Consider the following 23072-nt stretch of genomic DNA (forward strand, 5'->3'; position numbering starts at 1 on the left):
GAGGAATAAATGAAAGGACTCCTACTCCACGCTGTTCACACAAAGCAATTCCTGGTTGTTTATAGAGCTAAATGTCAAATATGAAATAAAATGTATAGAAGAAATACAGAAAAATATTGTTTTTACCTCAGAGGTGGGAAAAGAAAGAAGGGTTCCTTAAACAGAACACAAAATAGTGCTAACTTTAATGGAAAAATAATTATATATTCAGAGTTTACTTAAATTAAAAAAAAGATAACTGAATAGAAAATTGAATTGGATATATGAATAAGCACTTAAATAAAAATTTTAATAGCGTCAAACAGCACTAGTAATTAGAGAAATGCAAATTAAAACCACAATGTGGTACCCACTAGGCACCCTGTAGAATTAGAGAATTGACAGGCAAGGAGGAGGAGCTAAAAAATAACCACAAAGTCAGAGCAGTGATTCATTTCATATGCAGAAGAAAAGAGCCTACAGTGATTAGGTGAGAGAATGATGGGGGGTTCCGGGTAGCTGACAATGCATTTATTCCTTGACTTATGTGGTAGTTCCAGTTCCACAATTTCAAAATATTGGGGGGGAAGAGAGAATGAGAGAGGAAAGGAGATTTTAGGATGGATGGTAGATTCCTAGGGCTATGGAACTCCATGGCCCTCAGAGATTCCAGCTTCACTATCCTATCTTTAGCTGCTCTCAAGGTCAGTGCTGGGGATGTAGTTTTTCAGCTGAGCAGACCCAATGATGTTCATTGTTGATTTATCAAAGAGGAAATCAAAGAGGAAAGATAAGAATGGATATAGGATGAACATTGGCCAGGGCAACTGTACTGGTAATTATAATCACACTTTGGGAGTAGTCTGGTGGCAGGTAATTGGTTGGAAAGATCTGTTCAAGCTTAGGTCTCTGGAGTAATGTGGAATGGACTGGTGGCTCAGGAAAATGAAAGATGTTTTTAATGAGAGAGAGAGAGAGGGAGAGAGAGAGGGAGGGAGGGAGAGAGAGAGAAAAAGAGAGAGAGAGGGAGAGAGAGAGAGAAGAGGGGAGGAGAGGGGAGGGGGGAGGATTACAGAGGGATTACATATAATAATTATAAGTATTGGGTTCACAAGAAGAAGATTTTGGTTGTAATGTGAAGGAGTGGGATGGGGTGATGACACTGGTAAAATAAGGATTTTTAGACCAGTATTAAAAGCATCTAGAAAAAAAGAACTGCAGTTTGACAAAAAATGATATAGGCTCCCAGGATCCCCAAATTTTGGCTTTGCTTAAATGGCATTTATAATTATATGCAGGTTATAAAAATTATACATGCTTTATGTGACAGTTTGGAAAATGCAGGAAAGAATAAAGAATGTAAACTACCATCAGTTCTATTACCAAAAATACTTTAATTATTTGAGTAACGTTTGGGAATATGTCTAGTATTCCATTGTGTCAAATTTTATTTTTTCAAATGAACATATATGCATTTCTATATAATATATATTTGATTTTTAAAATAATATTGTACATATAATTTTAATAATCTGCTTTCCCCTTAAGAATATCATGTAATTTATCTCCATGTCAACAAATATAGATCTGAATTGTTTACAGCTACCCATTAATGGTCCTGGATGCATAGCATTCCATCATATGGGATTATTATGATTTAAAATAACCAAGCCCTGTTTGTTGGATATTAAAATTATACCCCAATTTTCCACCCTTAAAATAACACTGAGTGTTTATGATGTATTACTCAAGCTTGATTAAAATAGACATTTGGTAAAACTTTTTACCTTAATGTAGAATGCTCAGATTTATGTGTTTGTCTAGATAGAAATATTGAGATATAATCTTTTAATAAATTACTTTCTGAAATCTCTGATGATATCCTTTTGTGAGGCAGTAAGTATAACAAATGTATGCACTTATATTCAAATTAAATTTCTTAAAGTAATAAAAATGGAATGTGAATAACAGCAGTAGGCATCAAGTGTGTGATAGAATATTTCACAAAAGTTGTATATATCTAGTAAGAAGGTAAATAACACCATTTTACTTGCAATCTTATGGTATTTTAAGACTAGCCATTAAACAAAAAAAGGAGAAATTTAAAATATATTAAGTGATCAAGTCTGAATAAACAAATATTTTAGAAAAATGATAGTATACCCATTATTTTTGCCAAAGTTTCATTTCATAGCATTCTCCCTAGCTCACCTTAGGTGATGAGTACCCTACCATAAAGAAAGAGAAAATGAAAACTTTATTTCACCAAAATATTTAATTTGTTCATGTTTTGATTAAAATGTAAAAGCTATGTTTCCGGAAATGGTACTAGCAAACTAAATACAACAACAACAACAACAACAACAACAGAACCAACCCTGTGATTCTTACACTAAAAAATCAAAATGAAACCAAAGGCCAATGGAATAAACAACAACTGCTCTATACCAAAATGGAAATTTTTGTAGAATACATTCCTTGAAATTAATAATATAAAATTATGTCACCAGGAATATCAGGCTTCTAAACCTCAACATAGTATACTTTCAAACATTGGAACACAGACTCATATGTTGCTCCTTAATGCTTATAGGGTTAAGATTTTAAAATAAAGCCAGAAAACCACTTGAATATCTCGAGAATTATACATACAAAAGGAAAATTATTTCAAATGGAATTTTAAGTTTTCAAGGCCACTTGATATGTTTAAGTTGATCTTCTTTGTGAATACCATGAACTTATGGGTTCCTAAAGCCTTCCTATGATTATTAAAATTCCTGGCACAATGCCCTGGATACTTAGCCACTCAGTAAGCAGTTATTGATTAAAACAATGTTGCATATTACATATGAACCAGTAAGTCCTGTGCAGGGGGCAGAGTCAGAAAATGTCTCCTAGTTGGTAGGATAAAAATTAAACAGATATTACACATGTGCAGCACATGATATATTCATGATCATTATAGTCCTTAAAGTGGCTATTAGTACTGATTCATAATTCACAATGTACAGTCAATGTGCTTTCTAAATAAAGGCACAAGATGGAAATAAATGTTTAAAATAACTTGAAGTCCTAATTGAATCAGAAGTAGTGTTATTTTTTTCTAGGAAACGATTTCTCTCTTGAATGCCAGTATCTGCATGCTACCTCTGCTTCCCAGAAATAATTATCTGTTTGTTCATTTGCTGAAATATAGTTATGTGTGGGTAATTATAGCTATCACTTACTTTAATTGCCATCCCTTTTACTGATGTGAACACAGACTTAGATCTTTTTTGTATACTTAATTATTCCCTGGACTTGTGGTTATTTATCATTATATTAGAGAACAGTTTTTAGTGTTAGAATGTTTTAGTTATATCAAACAAAATATTATGAATATAAAGATGTCTGTTTTGTGGGGAAATACAGATGTAAAAAAATCCCATCTAAGACATTTTATGCTCAGTATGATTTTCTTTTTTGCTGCTCAATGAATATACATTTTATGGCTGGACATCAAGAAAAATGGCAATTAAAGTATACAGCTAGCATCTTTGATTTTTACATTTATCATTCTGTGACGATTACAGCTTTTTATTTGCACTATGCTCACCCTCAGTGCACAACAAGAATTATCTGTGGTGATAAAGGGCTTTCCACAGGGAAGGCCTGGGACAGACTATTTGCAGGACCAGGGACTCCACATTCTTTGCATAGACTCCGGCACCATATTGAATTTAGCGCCTTTGTAGCAATAAATCACACTGACTAGGAACATCAAGTACGGCTTTCATTAGCTATGCCTCAAGATAGATCCAGACCAAAGACAAAAGAGCCTCTGGTTGGAGCCTCTGAAATATATTCATATATACATTTTTTACAACATCTTTTTGTTTATGGGAATTTATAGATTCTTTGGAACTCATACTGTTGTCTGACTCAAAGGCTTACTGCCAGCGGAAGCAAGCCTTCACTTGGCAATCTGAAATATTGTGCAGCTATCTATTTTGAGCAACAGAGGTAGCTTTGAAAAGAAAGAAAGCTCCTCGGGCATTTAGTTAAAAATCTTTTGAAGTCATATAAAATATTTTTTAATTTCGATTTTATTTAATTAAATTTCCCCCACTGTGGTTGAGAAGCCAGGGTTGAAAATGGCTGGATTGAAATGCTGAAGCTCAGTTTCCTTTTTCCTGTTAAAGAGTATACTCTTTGCCCATCATTGATTTCATGTTCTTAGAGTCATCCTTCACTCCCTATTTCTTGCCTCCTGCCAATACACTCTCAATACTCTTGCTGGGTGTGTGTACAAAGCCTGTAAAGGGTCAAGTGGAAGAACACGAAATTGGTATTGCCAACTTTAGTTTCTTAGCAGGGTTGCATTCTTCCTCTTTGCCTGGACCCCAGTTCTGACGCTTACTAACCCTGCGACCATGAGAAAATTGTTTAACTTCTCCAGTTCTCACTTTTCTCATTTGAAAAATGGGGCTAACCAATGGATTGCCTCATACAATTGTTATGAGTACTTAGTATGATGAGACTAGCACAAAGTTAGTGCCCAGTAAATATTACCTATACATGGCTATCATAAAAACTTAGATATTTTAGAGCTAGAAGATCCCTGAGAATTTACCCAAGAAAGATAAAAATTTTTATGTCTGAAATAGAGGAAGTGCAAAGCAGGATTTAATTTTTTTCAAGAACATAAAGGCTATACTGCTAGAATCTTTGACTTATGATTCATTTACACATAGACCTACATTGACACATGTGTCCAAACGGCCATATCATTTACATGGCCTATACTGGTATGCAGGGCAATGACAGATATTGCTGTTTGGAGCCTCTGGGATGAATGGAAGTCAGGATGTGTAGATGGAGTTCAGGGGGAGGTTGTTTTATCCCTCGGTCGGAGGATTTAAACTAATACCAAGGGCAGAATGGCAGGAGGAAGTCTAGTGAAAGACAGACGCACATCAGTCAATCAAAGCCTTTATAGCCACCCATTGCATGCAGGCGTTTTGCTATGCGTGGGGAGTGACAGGAAACGTAAGCAACTCATGATGTGCTCTTTGTGAGCACATATGTAAAATGAAGAAAATACATACAAGGTTGACAGTACATATCAAGAGAAATCACAAAATAGGACAGCCAGTGACAAGTGTCAAATGAATATGTAAATGATGGCTTTCTATTGCCTCCATATAGAAGAGGAGATTGTTATGGCCTAGGATAGTTAAGGGCATTTCATGGTGAAGGCTGGGATTTTCAAAATAAATAGTATTCAGACTAGAAAGAAGGGAATACTTTTCATTGAAGAAAATTTACTACACCATGTCTTTTTGGCCAGGGAGTGAATGGGTTGCTTTGATAGAATAGGTACGTCAATAAGACAGAGGGGAAAAAAGTGTTAAGAATGTATAGGTCATTGAAGAGTGACTCTGAAAGGGTTGTTATTATTTGGAGGGGGCACTGTCTGCTATTTTTGGAGAAATTTACCTGATGGTATTATTCAGAGTAAACAATGGAACAAAAACTTTAAGTTGAGAGTACCAATTTTGTGTTCTCCACTTGAGCCTTTGCAGGCTGGGCACACACAACAAGAGTTTTAGAGAATGTATTGGTATAAGAGAAAATAAAAAAGGAGTGAATGATGACTACAAGAACTTGACACTAAAGATGGAGAATAGTGGACTCTTTAACAGGAAAAAAGGAAGTTCTAAGTGGACACTAATTTTGTGGGTAGGATTTGGAGTTCAAGAACTATGAAGGACTTCTGGCTATAGATAATTGTTACGGAAACGATTATAGTTTTAGAGTTTAGGTGAGGATTCCAAGATGGAAAGATAGGAAAGGAAAATTTTGAAGGAAGCTTGAGAAATGGGGATGGTTGATAGCCTCTGAGGAAAAAGTATAAAGATAAATGAGGGGGGGGGAAGAGTATTTGACCTCAAAGCCACACAGAGTGCCAAACTTTGAGAAATATACTGTGAGAAGGGCAAACATGCAGGTACAAAATAGGTGGTCGAAGAGATAGGAGAACACAGATGTCTAATTTCATAGAAACCAAGAGAGGAATTAAATCATAAATCAGGAAATACATAAAAAGAAAATCTAAATTCTATTTTTGTTGACTAAACAAACTTGGGTTCCTATGGAATGACAGGAAATTTGACTAGAAGATTCTAACTGGTAGAGCATATAAAATGCAGTGTCACAACCACCCTTTACAGTTTGTCCCAGTCTGAATCCACATCATAACTGGTAAGACTGTCCTAAAAGACATTCTCTCTGAGCATGTGCCCTGACCAAAAATTGAGCCATGACCTCCTGGTTCATAGGTCAATGCTCAACCACTGAGCCATGCCGGCCAAGCATGTGTGGCTTTTTAAAGTGAAGGTTTCATATTGAACAGACATGCTTAGCACTTTGAGGCAACTGTTAATGCCATAGAAAGAATATGTTGAAAAAGGGGCATAGCACTGTTTAAACTGGAAAAGTATCATTTGAGAGCCAGGGCTGGGGAAAAGGTTGTAGCCTTGAGACAACCAGAGCAAGTTCTTCTTTTTTTAAATTTATTTATTGATTAAGTTATTACATATGTGTCCTTATCCCCACATTACCCCCCATCCTCCCCGCTCATGCCCTCACCCCCCTGTTGTCTGTGTCCATTGGTTAGGCCTTTATGCTTGCATATAAGTCCTTTGGTTGATCTCTCTTCCTTACCCACACCCTCCCCTACCTTCCCTCTGAGGTTTGACGGTCTGATAGATGCTTCTCTGTCTCTGGATCTGTTTTTGTTCATCAGTTTATGTTGTTCATTATATTCCACAAATGAGTGAGATCATGTGATATTTATCTTTCTCTGACTGGCTTATTTCACTTAGCATAATGCTCTCCAGTTCCATCCATGCTGTTGCAAATGGTAGGAACTCCTTTTTTACAGCCCCGTAGTATTCCATTGTGTAGATGAGTGTGAGCAATCACTCTGGGGTGGAAACCTACCTACCAATGGAAGTCAACAAGTCGGTGGCTCCAGGTTAACCGTAAATGCCCCCCCCCCAACACTGACATTGCAACCCTGTGGGAACACACAGTTGAATTTTCTACCCCCAAGACTTTGGGGCTTTTCTAGAGCCTCATGCATTCTTAGATGCATGAGGAAATCCTCACAATGTCAGACTAAAACACACACACACACACACACACACACACACAACTATCCTTATCAGTTAGGGACACATGCTCAAGAATTTACATATGAAATGATTTTGGAAAATTTTTAAATTTCTGGAAATATTTTCTAAAAAGATAATGAGTAGATGAAACAAGATTAAAATAATGAAAATTCCAAAGCTTGGTGATGAATAAGTGGAATTTCACTACATATTCTCCGTCCTTTTATGGGTTTGTGAATATTATGTAACAAAAAGTTTTGAAATATTTGCTATCTTGATAGGTAAAATGGGTAAGTTACTGTAGTCTTATATGCATTTCTTTGCACTTAATGAAAATGAGCAGGTTTATTATTTAGTGGTCATGTATATTCACTTAAATTTTCTATACAGATTCTTTGCCCATATTTTAAAATCTGAGGATAAGGCCTTTATTTTGACTTGTAGGATGCTTTAAGAAAAATCAAGCCTTTTATTTAGTGTATTTGAATGTTCTATATTGTTCTTTTAAATTTGCATTTATTTTATATTTTTAACACATTTATTGTTAATGTTTAAATGAAAGCATTCATCCTTTTTTTTTTCCTTCATGGTTTGTGCCTTTGGTGTCATTTTTGGATAATTTGCCTTAAAGAAATACTGCTTTCAATATTGCAGCAACATAAAATATTACGTTGGTTAAAAAGAAAACGTCCTGCCCTCTGACCTCCTTTACACCTCAATAGTTCCCAACTATTACTTTACTTTATATAGTTCACACTTGCTTAGTATATTAGCCATGAGTTTCTCTGTGCTACAAGTGTCAAGGATTCCCTCCACTCCACAGGACTCTTCCTTATACCCTCCTCCTTCCTCCTTTATCAGGAGGAGACCATTCACACCGAGTTCCCTGGCACCCTCCCTTCTCCCTCACTCACCCTCTGTCATCACCTGGCTCTTTGTTCCCACATATGCACCTTGCTCAAACTGAAACCATCGTCCCTGTCCTGTTAACCTGCCACAGGTTCTGAGGTCAAGGATTTCTTTAGTCAACAGGTAAGAAATGCCTTTTAACGTACCACTTTGGTAAAATGGTGTCACAGCCCCTCTGAGAAATCTGCAGTTCTACCCATTACTGATAAAATACTATCAAATTTCTGTGAAATGTTATGTAACTTTAACATCTGACCTGCTCTACCTTCCAGCACATCCTCCAGGTTTCCTCCTCTGGCCATACTCTCATGTATGCTTTATTTATTTATTTATTTATTTATTTATTTATTTATTTATTTATTTATTATTTTATTTGTTTGTTACACTTGACATTCAATATTATATGCAGTTCTTACAGACCGCTCCCCCAGATGTGGATCAGTCTTCTCCTATTTTATTGCCTCATCTCACTTGTTTTGCTCAATCCTCTCCATCCTAGAAGGCCAGATCTTTTGGTATCTCCACCATCACGTTTCCTCTAATCCCTTTAATTAGAATTAATCCCTGCTTTCCCCAAGATTCTGCTCAGAGTTACCTGTACTCCTACTTACCTCTTAAGTCGTTCTGTTGTGTAGCCTGGCTAAGGGTCTTTCCTGTTAAACTTGAGCTCCTCAAGAGTAGAGGTGTTTCTTTATTCTTCATTGTATTTTCCAGTGCCTTATTCAGAGGCTGATCATAAATATCTCTTAACTTTATTTAATTGATACTATATAAAATGTTATGCTGTGGGTTTGGCTTTGAGTGTGTATCCTCAATAAACAGAGTTTCTGCTTTGATTCATAGAGTAAACTTCTAACTTATAATTTAGTTTTGAAAAACGGATTACAATGTTCTTCTCCTGCCTTAGATTCCTGGTTTCCGTAAGACATCCAGTGAACCATGTTCTCTAAGTAGACATTTGACTTGCTTGTCAACCTACCTTATGTGCCCTCACCTTTGACACCCTCCTTCACATGAGTCCCAAATCCTTTATTGTGCCCTGCTCCCTGGGCATGTTGCCAACTATCTGCTGATCTAGTTGCCTGAAATTTCAACTTGTGCTCTAACTTAGATTTCCATGCTCCTTCCCCCTATTTAGATTCCAGATCACTTTAACACTGCTTTCCCACACCTGCTACCATGGTCTCTACTACAGTATTTCCCTAGTCAACTGGAGACATTGCTATTACTATATGGTGGGACCCAGTCTCCAGCAATGACTCCCCCCCCCCATCGATAGGTGTGTCAGTTTCCAGGTGCTGGCCCTAGTCTGTTCAGTCTCAATGAAGCTAACCTTTGCATTCAGAGTACTTGTATATATAACGGGAAGATCAGTTGGGAAGTTTTGCTATGTGATAATAGGATTTTGTGGACTTCCCTGAGCAACTAACTCTCTGCTGAAATTGGAAAAAGTATGCCTTGAGTTTCTAATGATTTTAATGTGGGAATCATGTATATGTTTAATCAATTACACCTTATGACTAATTATGATTTCAGATAAGAGTAGCAATCACTTCAGAATTTGAAGTTCTTTGGGTTGAACTCATTCCATTGGGTAGATACTTTTTTAATCTATTCATTTTCATTAATGAGTCACTTGTGATTATATTGATCCCTCTTTCAGGATGGTTCTCAGCCAGGGATGATTTTGCTTCCCTGGGATGTTTGGCAATTTCTGGGGACATTTTTGGTTGTCACACTGGGGAGGTACTACTGGCATTTAGGTAAAGACCAGAGATGCCACTAATATCCCATGATGCACAGGTCAGCACCACAGCAGAGAATTATATCACCCAAAGTGTCAGCAGTTATGCTTCTATAATAAAGTATAATTAATAAAATCCTTTGGTGCCTCATAGATACTTCTATATTACTTGGGGGGGAGGGTGTTGATTTTCTCAAATCCACCCTTCATTTTATATAGGTGGTTACAATTTGGTCTGTTATGGATGAGCAGCTACCCTGACCTTTTCCTCATAGAATTCCACCCAATCTCTTCCCTCCATTTGTATGTAAAAGAAACTATAGTCTATGGAATTAATCTGATATTTGGTTGTGTCTTATATATCTTCTAATCCCTTCTTTTCATCCCTGCTACCGCACAAATGAAATATAAACCCTGTCTCCTTTATCAACTCAAGGAACTCATCTACTTTCCACTGTCCATATAATTCTCTTTCCCCCATTGATGTTCCATCAAACAATTTTCAGTTTATAGAAAAGTTTCCCTTCTCCCCTCCAATACTTCTTTGATGAATTTTGTTCACTTTTGTGCTATGATAACATATTTCTTCATTATCATTGTATTTCTCTTGCTAGTATATGTTTTCTTGTATTAAATGGAAATGCAGCAATACTTTGTTTTTCTATATTTTCTTATAAAAATTTTATTATTCAATTAGTATTTAACTGATGATTATTTCAATCTATAAAATATAACAATTTTATTTTCTTACAGTAAGTACACAACTTATTTTATTCAGAGAAAGGACACACAACTTAACTACTTTGTGTTGACTTCCATAGGTTTACCTGAAGAAGAGGGATTCTCCAGGTTGTCTGTGAGTGGGACAGCGACCTCAACATTTCAGAGACATAGAGAGAGTCACACCACTCAGGTAATGACCCCCAGATATTCATAGATGCCATGATAACAAATTAAGTTATGACAAGAAATTCATTAAGTATGACCAGGAACGTATTTTTTTACTGGACTAGAGAGGGGAGCTACTTCCATCCCCATCCTAAGTTTCTCCAGCTCAACATTCTTCTTTCTCCTCTATCTCAGTTGACTTCAGTTTTCTGTGGGTTTGAAAAATAATAATGTGTCCCATATAAATAAAAAATGAATAAATGGTTTTAAAATGGAATATTGTAGATATAATTTATGTTATGGTATTTTAAAATTACTGTCAGGGAAAGATGATATTAAATGTACTGAATTATGTGAATAAGTTTTCCACATTTGACCTCAGCTAAAATAAGGGCCCTTTAAGTGATAAATACATGGAACTAAAGTACATGAAGCACCTATGGTTTGCGGCATGCCGTTATATCTCAGTTACTTCTTCCAGATTCCATGTAATCCAAATTCAATTAAAATATGACATGTAATAAGAGCCCAGTAAAATCAAAATGAGGTGGCAGTGTACAACATTGTGTTTCCGTGATTTCACATATATGCTTATGTGCTTGGCCTTAGGAAGTTTACCAAAATCAAGATTATCACTTCCAGAAAAAAAAATAACCACTAGTGTTTTTAGAAAGAAGAAGGATTTATATTATATAGTTTGGTGTTTTGATATGTTGAATTTTAAAATACTGTTTTCAGTAATTATCTTCAAAAAGATACCACTTTGCATTCGAGGTGGTGTACAAACAACAATAGACTTTATTATCAACATATTCAATGTGTAGCAACAGAATTCTTATTTCGTATGAAGTTACTGTTACATCTTTTAGTATTGCAAATATCTGTGTAAAATTCTTTGAAAATCTCAGTCAAGTATCCAGATGTTTTCATGAAATCAGCTATCCGGCTAATGATCAGCTTGCATCTGAATATTTGGCATAATGTAGGCAAGGCCTTATTATCAGATGAGACTTTTCTAAATAACACTGATGAGGTAGTGTGAAAAATCAATAATTTTAATCTTAAAAATAAATCTCACAGGAGGTAATCTGCTCAAATCATTTTCACTGAAATTGAAAGAAAATGCTAATTGGTTGCAATACTAGATTGTCCTAATCTCCTCTCTGTTCCTTAGAAATTCGCTTACTTTACCTAAGCGTTACAGATGCTTTATCTAAGGCAGTGGTTCTCAACCTTCCTAATGCCATGATCCTTTAATACAGTTCCTCATGTTGTAGTGATCCCCAACTATAAAATTATTTTTGTTGCTACTTCATAACTATAATTTTGCTACGATTATGAATCATAATGTAAATATCTGATATGCAGGATGTATTTTCATTGTTACAAATTGAACATAATTAATGCATAGTGATTAATCACAAAACAATATGTAATTATATATGTGTTTTCCGATGTTCTTAGGCGACCCCTGTGAAAGGGTCATTCGACCCCAAAAAGGGGTGGCGAACAGCTGATCTAAGGTAATTCACAGAGGGCCCTGCTTGTTATGAACACTGGTTTGATTTTTATTACAGGGTTGACCCCTGTACATGAGAGCACAATGACACCCTTCCCAGGACTCCCACTACAATGTGGTGCATAGAGGAAAGGTTAATCTTAAAAGAAGGTTCTTAACATAGGCATCTCTGAAACTTTTCCTCTGATCTTTCATGGACTTGGCCAAGAAGCAAAGAGAGATGGGAAAGGTCACCAGGAATAATTTCCCATTCCTAGTTTTCAATGGAGGCTTGTTTTCAAATGCAAATATGTCAGCCTCCAGTTATCTCATAATGCATTTTTTTCAAGGAAACAGAAAACCAGAGTCATTTTATTCCATGTAAAAGTATGGGTATTCTCATGGTAGGACACATTCCTCACTGTTGAAAAGCTATACAAGTTATATGAAACTATGCATTTAGTGGCCACACGTCTTTCAGCACAAATGCCTCTTGTGTCCCATTTATAGAGGAAATATGGACACATACAGGCATATTACACTTTAGATTTTCTACTAATGCAATGAAATAGGAATTCTATAAAGTCAGCTGGACTGATTGTACATATAGCAGCAAAATAAAATGTTGACTAAAATATTGAACCTTCCCTCTTTAAGGATGTCTATATTTTAATTAGCATCATCAGTGATTTTAATAAAATCTTTGTAAGGAAAATAAAACATATGGGCATTGTTGTAGGTAAAGAAAGCATGAAATAGATTTAGTAATTTGCCCAAGATTATAGGGAAGCTTCAGAGTCTAAAGTTTGAATGGATGTCAGCATCATAAGTCCTGTTTCTGAGAATGAACTTACAATAACCTACTAAAGGAATGCAGGAGTAATTCAACTTTTTCATAAAATTTGAAGAATGTTTGGCTCAAGACAAAAATCTAAGCAGCTGTAGTAGACATTGATGATTTGTTATTTTTAGCTGCCAGTCATAAATTTCTCACCTACCACCGTGAAATGTTAAGAGGGAGACTCCCTTTTTCTCTCTCCTTTGACAGCTAGACAAATATATGTGAGAAGGGCTCAGTCACTCTATCAACCATAGATTATGGAGTGAGAGACATATACTGGAAAGGACAGAATAGATGTTGCCATGAGGGTCACATCTGGCAGTGGTGGCTCCCTCCAGTGGCAGCAGATGTTGGTCAATGTATATCTATTGCCAGCCACTGCATCCAGCTTTGTCCAATTTGTGAGATCTTATTTTCTAACTTCATGTCATTCTTTTGCCTTCCAATAAATCTTTTAACTGTTAAGATGTTCAGAGTTAGTTTTCATTGCTTGCAAGTAAGAATTTTAACGGACACTAATTTGATACTCTTTTTTCATGGTACCGAATATTAAAAATATAGTTTATGTTCATTTGCGTCATGATTGTTATTAATTTTATTATTTTGCAAAATATCATGGATTTACATAAAAGTGGTAAAAAATAATTTTACTTAAAATATTTGAAAATAGTGCAAACTGAGACATTAGCTGTATTGTGAATGTGGCTGAGTTCATTTATGCTCCTTATATGGTTTTGGTAGGTCCATGCTGTGAACTGAGATAAAATACTCATGACCTTCCAAAGCACTCAGCATGAATAAAACCAGCAGTGAATGTGTGACGTCATGGAATGCCACATGCTAGCCCTGGAGGTGGGCTTTGTGGCACATCCAGTACTCAAATTTAGAATTGCATAGGTCATAGAAGCCACTTAGATTGGTTTTAGAATGCAAAAACCAACTTTTGTAAAAACAATAATATGATATTTACCTACTTGACATTTTATGAGATATAAAATCGCTTTAAAAAAAATTTGGTGCCACTTGGCATGATGCAAGCCCTTAGAAATAATTCAGAGGCCAAAGACTCAGCAGTGAATGAAATACTGAGAACATCCTCCAACCCAGAATGACTTCTTAGCATTTTTTGCTGTGATTGCAATCCTCTGCTGACGCAAAAGGCCAGGTAACTTGACACAGGAAACCCATGGATTATAAATAGCGCAAAAGTATGAGCAGCACAGGAGGGGTGTCCTGAAGACAGGAGGGTGCCAGACAGGGTTGGATAAAATAAATGTTTAGTGCTTGCCCTTGGCGTAAAATTGCTGGTTGCACATCTGGTTAGGGGTCCACACTTGACATTGAAAAATGAGATGTTTTCTTTTTCCATTTGAGCACAGCTTATTTGTATTTACATTCTCATTTTTACTTTACCAACTTTCGCTGCATGCCATTTTCTTCCTCTCAGCTGCCTGCTCTCCACAGTAATATCATGTGGTTTATGATTTTTGATTTTCACTATGGGCATTTATCATATTTCTTGCCAAGCCTTTTTTATATTCTTTTGTTTTTCTAAAGAGCATAAAAAATTTTATTAATATCTGTCAGATTCAAATGTTCATTGTAAGAAATCATTGGTGGTGTCTGTTAAAATAGTGGCAATTCAGCACCTGAAAGCTTAGTATATATTTCACCCACTCCAGAAACAGCTGCCAATGAATGCCATAGCATAATCAATATGCCATTGATCCACATCAAGAAACAAATTATGTGGTTTGTTTTACTGAACGATCAAAGAAACCTTTTTGTAATGTCACATATTAACAAAATGAACAGTTGCAGGGTACTAAATAAACCCAGTGGCTTCTTTCTATATTCATTTTATTTGTGACATAGACCTGCTTTGAAATATACTGTGGCATGGAAAAGAAAGTGTGTTACATAAAATAACTAAATCTAGACATTTACTTTAATGATTAAGGGATAGCTCTAAAGCCTATGGTAGGGAAAAAATAGATAACCATTTCAAAAGGAAATATCTATGTATTTCGTTCAGAAGCTACACACAGATGAAGATCTAGCATAGATGCTCTTTCACATAGCTGAAGTTCCTAGGAATCCATATGCACCACTCATGACTTCCATATTATGTGCAAGAGATGAAAGCAGTGAAATTAATTTGATGGTATGAGAGAAATGGCAGCCTTTCAACAGAAAAATGACATATCCTGTATAGATATATAAAAGTTAGAAGAAAAAAGACAACAAAACCAAATCCTATATTTTGCATTTTTCCTTCATAAAACTCAAACCATACATATGTCCTAAATGTATTCAAGTACATAGTTTTCCTAGTGAAGACACTGACTATTACCAATGAAGATAATTCAATTTTAAGAAATATTAAAAGGATGAGAAATGAGAATTGGGATATGTTTTTAAAGAGAAGAAAGATCTTTGAAATCTCTGCATGCTCACCTTCCAGATGAGAAACCTGCAATTAGCCAACACTATTGCATAAGGGAGCAAGTAACAATGCAACTGAGAAAATGTGGTTAAGGATAAATTCTGGTTAACTTAAGAATTTCAATATTAATTCAATTTAATTTTTTAAATAAAAGAAACAAAAGACCTAGGTATGAATCCCATATGTGTTATTTAACATGTGAGTATAGAAAGTAGTAATTATTTTTCAGATTTATTAGAGAGAATATGCGTAACATGTCAAGCATGCTGCCTGCAATATAATAAATGCTGAAAAAGGGCTTGACATTATTATTACAGTACTAGAGGCCCGTGTGGGGTCCTTTGGCCTGGCCTGCTGCACCCTCTCGCAATCCAGAACCCCACCAGGGGATGTTGGATAGCCAGTTTCAACCTGATCCCTGCAGGCCCAATCCAGACAGGAGGGAGTCCAATCCTGTGCGTTGAGCGTCTGTCCCCTGGTGGTCAGTGTGCATCATAGTGACTGGTCGACTGGTCGTTTGGTCAATTAGGCATATATATATATATATATATATATATATATATATATATATATATATTCCTTTTTTTCAAGGTTAATATTCTGAACATCAATTCTGACTCTAATAGAAAGATACTACCTAAATATGTAGGAGATTATATTGAATCAGCAGGACCCAACATTTATCTGGGATTTTGATAAAGTATATGTGTCATGCATGTGATTTTCAAAAATACTTTGTTATGGAATACTAGAGGCCCGATGCACAAAATTCTTGTAGGGGGGCCCTCAGTCCAGCCCAGGGGTAGGCAAACTTTTTGACCTGAGGACCACAATGTGTTCTTAAACTGGACCGGAGGGCCAGAACAAAAGCATGGATGGAGTGTTTGTGTGAACTAATATAAATTCAAAGTAAACATCATTACATAAAAGGGTACGGTCTTTTTTTTTTTTTTTTTAGTTTTATTCATTTCAAACTGGCCGGATCCGGCCTGCGGGCCGTAGTTTGCCCACGGCTGGTCCAGCCTGTGCCCTCTTGCAGTCTGAGATCCCTCACTCCTAACCACCTGCCTGCTCGGTCCTAATGGTCCACCCGCGTGCTCCTTGACTCTTGGCTTGCCACTCCTTAGCACTGCTGCGAAGGCGGGAAGGGCCCCTGCCACTGCCCCTGTGCTCACCAGCCATGAGTCCGGCTTTTGGCTGAGAGGAACTCCCACTGTGGGAACACACTGACCACCAGGGGGCAGCTCCTGCATGGAGCATCTGCCCCTGGTGGTCAGTGCACATCATAACGACTGGTCGTTCTGGTTGTTCCACTGTAATGGTTGCTGGGCTTTTATTACATAGACTAGAGGCCTGGTGCATGAAATTTGTGCACTGGGGGGGGGGTTGTCCCTCAGCCCAGCCTACACCCTCTCCAATCTGGGACCCCTCAGGGGATATCTGACTGCAGATATTGGACATCCCTCTCACAATCCAGGACCGCTGGCTCCTAACCACTCGCCTGCCTGCCTGCCTGATTGCCCCTAACCACTTCTGCCTGCCAGCCTGATCACCCCCTAACCACTCCCCTGCCAGCCTGATTGACACCTAACTGCTCCCCTGCCAGCCCACTCACCACCAACTGCCCTCCCCGGCTGGCCCGATTGCCCCCAACTGCCCTCCCCTGCAGGCCCGTCACCTCCAACTGTCCTCCCCTGCAGGCCTGGTCCCCCCAACTGCCCTCTCTTGCTGGCCATCTTATGACAATGTGGGGGCGGCCATCCTGTGATGACATGGGGGCAGCCATCTTGTGACGTCGTGGGGGTGGCCATCTTGTGGCAGCCACCTTGTGACAACATGGGGATGGACATTATGTGACGACGTGGGGTAGCCATCTTGTGGCAGCCACCTTGTGACAACATGGGGATGGCCATCTTGTGACGATGTGGGGGTGGCCATGTTGTGATGACCTGGGGGCAGCCATCTTGTGATATGAGGGCATGAGGGTCAATTTGCATATTACCTCTTTATTATATAGAATTATAAACTTAGGAAAAAATGACAGTGACTAGTAAAACACCCAACTTCAATAAATCTTATCATTTTCCCATATTTGCTTTGGCACTATATTTTAGAGAAATATATATCCAAGTCCTGATCTCATCCCTGCCTGCCACACCGAGTTGAATCACATCCTGAACATAATGCATAACTCTCCATTACACTTTTAAAGCTTGTCATTTTTACCTCCAGCGATGTCCCAGGTTTAATTTTCTCTAGGACCCACTTGCTTATCTTTCTAGTGGTCCAGGGTTTCGGTAGAGCTCTCCTCCAACACCATATTGCAACTGAATCTTTTTTTTCCCTATCAGCTTTCTCCACTGTCCAACTTTCATATCCATACATAGCAATTGGCAACATGAGAGTGTGAATGACCTTACCTTTGGTCTCCAATGACACATCTTTACTCTTGGAGATCTTTCCCAGTTCTTCCATTGCCATTCTTCCAGGTCTCAGTCTTCTCTTGACCTTTTGGCTGCAGTCACCATTTGAATTGATGACTGAACCAAGGTAAGCAAAATCTTTAACAATTTTAGTATCATTGTCTATGTTAAAGATGTGTATTTCTTCTATAGTCATGATTTTTTTTTTATCTTTGTGATGTTCAAATAGAGTCCTGCTTTCACACTTTTGTTTTTACTTTCATCAGAAGTCATTTCAAATCATTGCTACTTTCTGCCAATAAGATGGTGTCATCTGTATATCTTAAGTTATTGATATTTCTTCTACCAATTTTCACTTTTTCCCGAGTCTAGTCTTTTTTGAAATGCTATGTTCTGCATACAGATTGAAAAAATAGGGAGATAAAATGGATCCTTGTCTGATACCTTTGCCTATAGGAAACCATTCAGTCTTTTCATATCCTGTCCTGACAGTGGCTTCCTGCCCATGCCTCAGAACAGTCCAGTGATGAGGCACCCCCACTTCTTTCAAAGAAATCCAAGCTTTTCATGATTCATGAAGTCAAAGGCTTTACTGTAGTCTATGAAACATAGACCAACCTTCTGAAATTCTTTGGAGCACTCTAGTATCCAGTGAATATTCACAATTAGAATCCAGCTTAAACAACCTCTTTATTTGTGTGGGATATTAGAACTGGTGTTATAGTTACTGCACTCCTTGACATCTCCTTTCTTGAAAACTGGGATGTAAATGAGATGCATCCAGCCTGTAGCCCATTGTTTTGTTTCCATATTTGTCGACATACTCTTGTTAGGATTTTGACAGACTCAGTCTCTGTGTCTTGAAATAAATATATTGATATCCCATCTGCCCCTGGTGATTCATTTCTTTCCAACACTTCCAGGACTGCTTTCCTTTCACTTTCTAGAATTGCAGGTTCTCCCTCCTAGTGATCTTCAAAGGTATCTGTCATTCTTTTGTCTCTTCTTTACAGACCTTCAGGATTCTCTTTCCACCTTTCCTTTATTTTCTCCTGACTAAATAATGTGCTTCCTTCATTCAGCATTCCTATTCCAGGTTGAATTTCCCTATTATTTTCCTGAATCTTCTGGTAGGGATCTCTTGGTTGTTGTTCTTGTGTGTGTGTGCATGTGTGTGTGTGTGTGTGTGTGTGTGTTTTGTTCCTTTTTATCTCCTTATATTGACTATGTAATAGTTCTTTTTTTATATATCCATGACAGTCATTGAAAAATTGTATTCAGGATTGAAACCCTACTTGAACTACCATTTATTTTTGCCTCTCACTTGCCATTGACAATATTTAGTGTTTCATCCATCTTGATTTGTTCTTTCCTTTTTACTTTTCATGTTGTCTTTTGGCATTCTTCCTTTTCTAGTTTCAGTCGACAGTTCTTCTAGTTTTTGTCACTTAAGTTTAACAGTGCAAATCTGTTTTAATGTGAACTTTAAATCCATCAGGTATGTTATCTTTGTTATATTATGGCACTATAATTCCTTTGATGATGCTCTTCTTCAGCTTCACTCTCATGTTTGATATTAACAATTCATGGTCAATACCACCATCTGATCCTGGTCTTGTTTGGGCAGAGAGAATACAGCTTCTCCATCTCCTGCTTCCAATCATATAGTCTATTTGATTTCTGTATTGGCTTTCTGGAGATGCCCATGTATATAGTCATCTGGTTGTTTGAAGATGGACAATCTCCTGCTTCATCCCTGATACATAATCCAAATTTTCCATTGACATTTGATTCTGCTTTATTTCCTATGTTTGCATTCTCATCACCTATAATTATCAGCTTATCTTGTTTAGGTGTACAATCAATTTCTTCTTGGATACTTGTGTGAAAGCTTTCAATTTTGTCTTCTTCAGCCTCTGTAATTGGAGCAGGCTTGAATGATAGTTACGTTAATAGGTTTTTCTAGAAGTCTGCTTGATATTGTTCAGTCAGACCTTGTGCTATACCCCCTAACTGTCTGTGCTACATCTTGCCTCTGTATTAAAGCTATTCTTTTTATTCTGAGTTTGTCATTCCAGAGTAGAGGACTCTATAGTTGACTGACTGGAAATGTCCAACTTTAGTCCATTTCAGTTTGCTACCACCAAGCACTGCAATTGTTAGATGTCCCATTTCTTGCCTTGCATTTTCAGTGTACTTGGTTCATGCTTCTTGTGTTCCACGTTCTGATTGTATGTGTTGTGCAGCATCACTCTTTCCCTTTGCCTTCATGCACATCAGGCACTAAATGTCCGTCCTGGCTTAGGTCTAGTTGCATCATTGGCAACCATTCTATTCATATTTGTTCTCTGCTCTTCCCTGATAACTATTTGAGTGCTGTCTGACCTGGGAGTCTCATCTTTCAGCATGATCTCATATTTCATTTTGGACTCTCTCATTATAGGGTATTCAAGGTAAAGCAGAAAATAAACAGAATAAGAGAAGAAAATGAAGCAATGGTTTACCATTGACTTCTGCCAAAGTATGTACATCCAAACCACATGTGCTTGAGTCTGTGGTGCTGCAATCACCAAACTCCTATTAAAAGTAATTTGTTCCATTTAACCTGCATTATTGACTTCTACTCTATAGTTGTCACATATTGTATATCTCTATACTTTATAGTTGTCATATGTATTACACCTACATACATTGAATATATTCTCCCAGGCAATGTTAAAACTTTGCTCTCAACAATGATGCATGTTTTAGACAACTTTAATGGAGAAAAATAATCTTTTTTGTTACCCCATGACTTACAATTTCTATGGCTCTTCTTCATTCCTGGAGTTTTAAGTGTCCTTCCGTTGTCATTCACTTCACCCCGAAGAACCTCCTTTAGCATTTTATTTGCAGCAGGTCAAGAAATTCTCTTCATTTTTTGCCGGGGTCCAATCCCAGCAGGTCCAGGGGTTCCCAAAGGCGTAGACGGAGTGGGCAAAGAAGGAATGGTCTCGATCTCCAGAGAGGTTCTGCGTCGGATCTCCAGCCAGGTTCTGTGGCCAGGTCCTGGTCAGGTTCTCTTGCCATGTTTTATAGTCAGGTTCAGTCCAGGATCTTTTGCCATGTTCTCTCCTGCGAAGTTCTTCTGTCTCCAGGCTCCATGTAGGTTCTGTCTTCTGAATTCTGTTCTAAGCTCTGTCTCTTTCTGTCTTGTTACATCTGTATTTATACCAGTTGATTCAATCCCATCAATCTCTATTCCAAAGGTTAGGGCGTTTCTTATCTCCATTCCAGGGAGTAAAGATTATGTAGCTTAAGCATAATTGTTCATAGTTAAAGTGACTAATTACCCGCCTGGCACTTAGTTAAGGGGTTTTATTCCCTCCCTAACTTCAGGGGAAAATCCCTACCTGGGGAAACAACCTTTCTCAGAGGTGACCTTGGTTAAAACACATAGTGCCAAGAAGGTGAGCAAACATATTAAGAAAAGTATGCCATATATGCCAGGTCCCTTGAAACAGCAAGCATGGACCGGCTCCCGGCAATTTTTAAAAAATCTGAACATGTCTTTATTCTGCTTTAAGACTGTTTTATTCCCTCCACAATTCACTTGCTTTTGTTTACTTTTCTGAATCATCACATCGATATTTATGTATTTTTTTTCTAAATGTTTAGTTATAATCAGTGAGGGAAATAGGCTTTAGTGGGCTTGCTTCATCTTGGCAATGCTTATATATTTATCACACATAAATTTATAATGTTATTATGTCAAATCAATTGGTCTTTATCTTTATGGGTTGTGCTTTTCTTGTTCTATTCAAGAATATCTTTCTTATGAAAAAGAAAAATAAACTCTCTTACCCTGCTGCTATAAATATGTATTTCTACATATATTTTTAAGATTAGGTTTGTTTTTTTATAGTTAGAACTTTAAGCTACTTGGCATTCGTTTTTGATAGTAGTGAAAATTAATAATTTAATTTTATATTTTTCTATGCTGATAACAATTTTCCACACTTTATACAACAAAGGACCACGCTGCTGATTTTCTCCTACTTCTGAGTACATTGCCAGAAATGGACTGTTCTCCACATTTATCATTGGCTTTCCAGATGCTCCTTTAACATTACTTTCCCCTTGATGCCCTTCCTTGAGCACCCCTTCCAAGCAACATAGGTAGCTGCCTCTGTAAATTGGTTCCTGTGACTCTATAATACAAATCTCTTTTATAAACTTATTTTGTTGTATTATAATCATGTATGTAGACCCTGACAGACTTCTGAACATAGAGAGAACACATTAAATGCATATTAATCATTTCTGTATTCCAAACACAATGTCCTTAATAAATTGCCAGCTCTATGTAATTATCAACCAGTAGCAGCCTCAGGAGGATTAATAGGAAGCAGACTGATAGAATATTCTTAAATTCATCAAATACTATAATTCACGCCTATGTTAAAAATGTACCAGTAGACTTGGTAAATAGGGTCACAGGCAGTTGCCTCATTGATTAGAGGATATTAATGTCACATTTTATATGGTAATTAGGTTCTAAAGTTGGCATGTGACATGAGAGTCACAATAAAAATGACTGACTTTGGAAAATCCCTTATAGTGCTCATAAAGAATGAAATACATGGTTTTAATATATATAACTCTGTTTATATTCATAGTAGAGGCCCAACGCATGAAATTCATGCACTTGGGTGGGGGGTTGTCCCTCAGCCTGGCCTGTGCCCTCTCGCAGTCTGGGAGCCCTCGGATGATGTTCAACTCTGGGGAGTGGGCCTAAGCCGGCAGTCAGACATCCTTAGCGCTGCCGCAGAGGCAGGAGAGGCTCCTGCCACCACTTCTCTGCTCCTCAGCCATGAGCCTGGCTTCTGGCTGAGTGGTGCTACCCCTGTGGGAGCGCCCTGACCACCAGGGGGCAGTTCCAGCATTGAGCATCTGCCCCCTGGTGGTCAGTACATGTCATAGAGACCGGTCATTTTTGCTGTTTGGTCAATTTGCATATTAGCCTTTTATTATATAGGATATATATGGATTTATGCATAGTGCATAAAACAAAATAAAGTACATAATATACATATTTTGATTTCTAAGAAAGTGGATTACATAAAATTGAATTTTTGGAGGTTCATTTATTCAGTCATTCAAACAATGCTTATTGAGGATCTACTTGTGCCAGGCAAGTAGAAGCCA

At 37.4% G+C, this 23072-nt stretch overlaps 1 protein-coding gene across 1 annotated transcript in view; it reads left to right on the forward strand.

The window, feature by feature from the left end:
* MYO16 (myosin XVI) overlaps positions 1-23072 on the forward strand; it is a 424936-nt gene that overhangs the window by 380603 nt on the left and 21261 nt on the right. Inside the window, exon 33 of the mRNA XM_059685100.1 lies at positions 10611-10702. Within this exon, the coding sequence (XP_059541083.1) occupies positions 10611-10702 (92 nt within the window). The remainder of the gene's footprint in view (positions 1-10610; positions 10703-23072) is intronic.

Source organism: Myotis daubentonii, chromosome 2 (assembly GCF_963259705.1).
Source record: "Myotis daubentonii chromosome 2, mMyoDau2.1, whole genome shotgun sequence".
Classification (NCBI taxonomy): Eukaryota; Metazoa; Chordata; class Mammalia; order Chiroptera; family Vespertilionidae; genus Myotis; species Myotis daubentonii.